The sequence below is a fragment of the Ascaphus truei genome, chromosome 13, assembly GCF_040206685.1.
Source record: "Ascaphus truei isolate aAscTru1 chromosome 13, aAscTru1.hap1, whole genome shotgun sequence".
NCBI classification, from domain to species: domain Eukaryota; kingdom Metazoa; phylum Chordata; class Amphibia; order Anura; family Ascaphidae; genus Ascaphus; species Ascaphus truei.
This window is the reverse complement of record NC_134495.1, coordinates 11,359,159-11,365,158: the sequence shown is the minus strand read 5'-3', so window position 1 is coordinate 11,365,158 and position 6,000 is coordinate 11,359,159. Positions and strand designations below refer to the sequence as shown.

The window sequence follows — 6,000 nt, the reverse complement described above, 5'->3', positions numbered from 1 at the left end:
CACAGGTGTGAGGTAATGAGCCTGCGTGTAACCTGTATGTTTATAGCACAGGTGTGAGGTAATGAGCCTGCGTGTAACCTGTATGTTTATAGCACAGGTGTGAGGTAACGAACCTGCGTGTAACCTGTATGTTTATAGCACAGGTGTGAGGTAATGAGCCCGCGTGGAACCTGTATGTTTATAGCACTGGTGTGTGAGGTAATGAGCCTGTGTGTAACCTGTATGTTTATAGCACAGGTGTGAGGTAATGAGCCTGCGTGGAACCTGTATGTTTATAGCACAGGTGTGAGATAATGAGCCTGCGTGTAACCTGTATGTTTATAGCACAGGTGTGAGGTAATGAGCCTGCGTGGAACCTGTATGTTTATAGCACAGGTGTGAGGTAACGAGCCTGCGTGGAACCTGTATGTTTATAGCACAGGTGTGTGAGGTAACGAGCCTGCGTGGAACCTGTATGTTGATAGCACAGGTGTGTGAGGTAATGAGCCTGCGTGTAACCTGTATGTTTATAGCACAGGTGTGAGATAATGAGCCTGCGTGGAACCTGTATGTTTATAGCATACGTGTGAGGTAATGAGCCTGCGTGTAACCTGTATGTTTATAGCACAGGTGTGAGGTAACGAGCCTGCGTGTAACCTGTATGTTTATAGCACAGGTGTGAGGTAATGAGCCTGCGTGTAACCTGTATGTTTATAGCACAGGTGTGAGGTAATGAGCCTGCGTGTAACCTGTATGTTTATAGCACAGGTGTGAGGTAATGAGCCTGCGTGTAACCTGTATGTTTATAGCACAGGTGTGAGGTAATGAGCCTGCGTGTAACCTGTATGTTTATAGCACAGGTGTGAGGTAATGAGCCTGCGTGTAACCTGTATGTTTGTAGCACAGGTGTGAGGTAATGAGCCTGCGTGGAACCTGTATGTTTATAGCACAGGTGTGAGGTAATGAGCCTGCGTGTAACCTGTATGTTTATAGCACAGGTGTGAGGTAATGAGCCTGCGTGGAACCTGTATGTTTATAGCACAGGTGTGAGGTAACGAGCCTGCGTGGAACCTGTATGTTTATAGCACAGGTGTGTGAGGTAATGAGCCTGCGTGTAACCTGTATGTTTATAGCACAGGTGTGAGGTAATGAGCCTGCGTGGAACCTGTATGTTTATAGCACAGGTGTGAGGTAATGAGCCTGCGTGTAACCTGTATGTTTATAGCACAGGTGTGAGGTAACGAGCCTGCGTGTAACCTGTATGTTTATAGCACAGGTGTGAGGTAATGAGCCTGCGTGGAACCTGTATGTTTATAGCACAGGTGTGAGGTAATGAGCCCGCGTGGAACCTGTATGTTTATAGCACTGGTGTGTGAGGTAATGAGCCTGTGTGTAACCTGTATGTTTATAGCACACGTGTGAGGTAATGAGCCTGCGTGGAACCTGTATGTTTATAGCACAGGTGTGAGGTAATGAGCCTGCGTGTAACCTGTATGTTTATAGCACAGGTGTGAGGTAATGAGCCTGCGTGTAACCTGTATGTTTATAGCACAGGTGTGAGGTAATGAGCCTGAGTGTAACCTGTATGTTTATAGCACAGGTGTGAGGTAATGAGCCCGCGTGGAACCTGTATGTTTATAGCACAGGTGTGAGGTAATGAGCCCGCGTGGAACCTGTATGTTTATAGCACAGGTGTGAGGTAATGAGCCTGCGTGGAACCTGTATGTTTATAGCACAGGTGTGAGGTAATGAGCCTGAGTGTAACCTGTATGTTTATAGCACAGGTGTGAGGTAATGAGCCCGCGTGGAACCTGTATGTTTATAGCACAGGTGTGAGGTAACGAGCTTGCGTGGAACCTGTATGTTTATAGCACAGGTGTGAGGTAACGAGCCTGCGTGGAACCTGTATGTTTATAGCACAGGTGTGTGAGGTAACGAGCCTGCGTGGAACCTGTATGTTGATAGCACAGGTGTGTGAGGTAATGAGCCTGCGTGTAACCTGTATGTTTATAGCACAGGTGTGAGGTAATGAGCCTGCGTGTAACCTGTATGTTTATAGCACAGGTGTGAGGTAATGACCCTGCGTGGAACCTGTGTGAGCCACTGACAGTATTTGTGTTACTTCCCCATACGCTGCTGTCACTGTGTCACTGGCTCCCAGTCCACGTTACACAGTAATATTCAGCTTCGTCCTCAGGCTGCACCCCAGAGATGCTCAGGTACCCGACGCTGCCCGAGCCGGACCCTACAAACCGATCCGGGACCCCCTCACCCTTCCCCTTGCTGGACTCAGAGAAATAATACAGGATGTATGTGGGTTTGCTGCCTAATTTCTGCTGGACAAAGAGCACACGGTTACTGGCGATGGTCAGACCCCCCCCAAGGGTGCAGGTCATTCTGACGTTCTGTCCGGGGGAGGTGGTCACTGAGGGCTCCTGTGTCACCGAGTGCTGAGCGCGGGACCCTGGGGACACAAAGACACACGGCCTGAGATTAACCAGCAGCAAGAACCGTCCCACAACCCCGAGCACCACTTGTGATGTCATACGTAAGAGTGATAAAGCACTCAAGGATGTGGGTTACCATAAGCATCTTCCCTTTGGTAGAAGTATGAGAATTTCCAGGTTATCAATTAACCAAACCCTAATATTCCCAGAGACCCTAACCCCTTTATTTTACTAGCCCCTTCCAGAGAGGAGCTTTCATTAGACACACAATATCTTACCCAAAGGTCCTGCTTAGTATTACACATTAGAACCAAAATAAATGGCGGTCTTTTCCCTTATTTCCCTAATTTTCTCCTTCGCCCACGACCTCCGCTGAGTAGCTGGTCCATGCACCCACCTCCCTCAAAGGAAAAAAATACTTCCTGCCCCCTCCTCTCCCGCCTCAGAACTTGATCCCTTGTTCTAGAACCTCTTTTCCTCAGGTGTATGCCCCTCCCCCCCGCACCCTATTTATATACGTTAGGTGTTCCAGTTAACCCTTCACTATAGGAAGGGCCCAGCACTGAAAGCGTTAAGCCAGCCTTCCGCTCTCTGATTAACCCCTCAGCACCCAGATTACCAGTTAGGAAAAGGCCCAGGAGGCAGAGACTCAGCAAAGAGACAGTCATGGTGCAGAGAGAGACAGTCACAAGTCCGGAGTCGTCCCCTCCATACCCTGCCCCGTAATATAATGAGGGATGGATCGCCCTGCCCCTTTATGCAAAATAATCTCGTGCCTCTGATTTCTGATTGGATGAGCTGCCGTGTTTAAAGACTGAACACAAGTGGGCTCTCAGCCAAAAGTCAGGGGGTGAGGGGTATGACCCCAAACTTTAGGTACAGTATATCTGGGGTCACTTGTTTAACATTTCAGGGCACTGTAGGGTTTCCTCCTAACTCCAGATTTGCTTTCCAATAACTATTTGTGGGATGCAGACGGGTTATTGATTAGAGGCTGAAAATGTGACGCACAGAACAGCCCCAGATGTTATGGAAAGAAATCCAGTTCCATCCAATGGGATTTAATCAATCTGGTGCTGTTTTCCTGCTTTGCAACCAAAAATCTCTAATATGAAATCAAATAAGCTTTATTGGCATGAGAAAATAACATTTCAGTGTTGCCAAAGCATCAATAACAGGGGGTAGGGTGCAATGGTTACACAGTACATGAATTATAGGGGGTAGGGTATAATGGTTACACAGTACATGAATAATAGGGGGTAGGGTATAATGATTGCACGGTACATGAATAACGGGGGGTAGGGTATAATGATTGCACGGTACATGAATTATAGGGAGTAGGGTTTAATGGTTACACAGTACATGAATAATAGGGGGTAGGGTATAATGATTGCATGGTACATGAATTATAGGGGGTAGGGTATAATGATTACACAGTATATGAATAATAGGGGGTAGGGTATAATGGTTACACAGTACATGAATAACAGGGGGTAGGGTATAATGATTGCATGGTACATGAATTATAGGGAGTAGGGTTTAATGGTTACTCAGTACATGAATAATAGGAGATAGGGTATAATGGTTACACAGTATATGGGTAACAGTTACACACAGGTATGTGGGGGTTACTGGGCGTTTCTCATCCTGTGGCAGGTGCTGATATAGTGGCAGACAGTCCTGCGGGGGTTTCCTCTTCTCCCAGGAGGATCCTATAATAACCCACAATACACGTGCAGGCAGAGAATAGCACTGGGGCATACACAGCGCTTTGCTGCCCTCTGGTGGTAGCTGCTGTGAGTGCACCCTGGCAGGTGCTGGATCAGTTGCATAGTTACAATGACATTGGTTAAACTGTCAGTAATGAGTAACAACCCCTGAGCCCCGAGTCGCCCAGCGCTGAACTTTAATGGGGATAGAATGTCTGATCCTCTGGTTCCATATCCTCAGTGTAAATAACACAAGCAGAGTAACTACTGACAAACCTCCGTCTAACTAGAGGGGTGAGAAGTTAGGGGCGGGTGAGGAAGGGGGTAGGAGGGGAGGGGAGGTGCGGGTATCCCCTGGTTACAGAATATCTTTGCCCCGGGCTTTGTTCTCTGATTTCCATTCCTTCCGGTGAGAACTCGAGTTTCTCCATTGTTTTCTGTCGCTATGGAAACGGCATCCCAAATAAAAGGCTCTCATCTCTCTTATAGTGAGAGGTCATTACATCATATAGAAGCAGTGATGTCATCATGTGATGTAATGAGGTGTCAGAGGGGCCCACAATTCATAGCGGCCAAATCTCATTGTCCCTGATTTACAGATGAAAAATGATCTCTCCCTGCCTTGTTTGCATTATTATTGGGGTCACACACACCCATACACACCCATACACACCCTCACCCATACACACACGCCTACATGGGGATTACACAATATACACTGGGTTACCCATTTGGGCTACAATAAGATGGCCATATGAGCAAAAAACACAGGCCGCCATCTTGATAGGTAGTGCAACCAGCCATATTAACCTTTAATATGCCAGGCTGCCCCCACCATCACAAAGGGGACACCTCCCCAACTTATAGTTTGTGTGTCGTGTGAATATTATGTCTGTGTGTAGTTGTGTACGTGTACATTTGTATGTGTCTGTATGTCTGCTGTGCCATTGTGTGTTTGTACAAATGTTATACACACACACACACCTCACTTTTGTTAAACCATTTATTCCCGCTGATGTCGCTCATTCTCTCCCCTCCCAACGTCCCCCTCTCTATCCCTTCCCCGTCACCCACTCCCCCCAACTTCCCCATCACCCACACCCTCCCACACATCATATATATAGAAATGTTACATTGGTCCCATTACGCCCCCTTTGTGGCCCCTAGAACTGTTTTCACCCCGTGCAGCCAGCGCGGGGCGTGAGGGAATAACCCCACCGGAGTCCTGCGCAGACACATCCGTTCTATCTGTTACACACATTAACCTCTGAACATTCCCCTGAGATAAACAACACCACGGGGAATCCCCAGCCAGCTAGATACGGCACTGCCTTTATAGTGGGTGCTATGAAAGTGTAAGAAACCGCAAATATGTGTAAAAAAAACAATAAGACAAATATATTGTGTTTCATTAAAAAAACAAGAGATACATCCCAGTTTATAAATAATATACAATAGAGGCCTTTGTATAAAGATGAAACAGTTACTTGTCAGTGAAAGCCACGCGTGGCACCACATTGCTCCACCACTTGTGATATGTCGGAGTTCAGTGGACATTGGAGCAGATACATTGTGTCGTTGCTTCGCTGTGTAACCGGTTTGTGTGTCACTTCCCCATATCTCTGTGTCACTGTGGTTACGTATTTGTAGCTGCGACATATACAGAGCAGTAATAATCCCCGTCGTCCTCAGCCTGGGCCGCGGTGACGACTAAATTCCAGGTGTTGCTGGCGGGATTGTGGGTGACGGAGAATCGGGGGGCGATGCAAGGACCCCTCCCTTCATCTCCGCTGCTACAGAACTGGTAGACGAAGCGGGGGGGGCCCTGCCAGGCTTGAGCTGGTGCCAGGATACCCGGGCCATGC

The 6,000-nt window shown here is 47.6% G+C and overlaps 1 gene segment (V, D, J or C); it reads right to left on the bottom strand.

Moving 5' to 3' along the window:
- Window positions 1-2,126: 2,126 nt before the first annotated feature.
- Window positions 2,127-2,525, bottom strand: LOC142465228 (immunoglobulin lambda variable 5-37-like). The segment is given in 1 exon segment: window positions 2,127-2,525. A coding segment is annotated over 1 exon segment (399 nt).
- Between the last annotated feature and the right edge of the window lie 3,475 nt (window positions 2,526-6,000).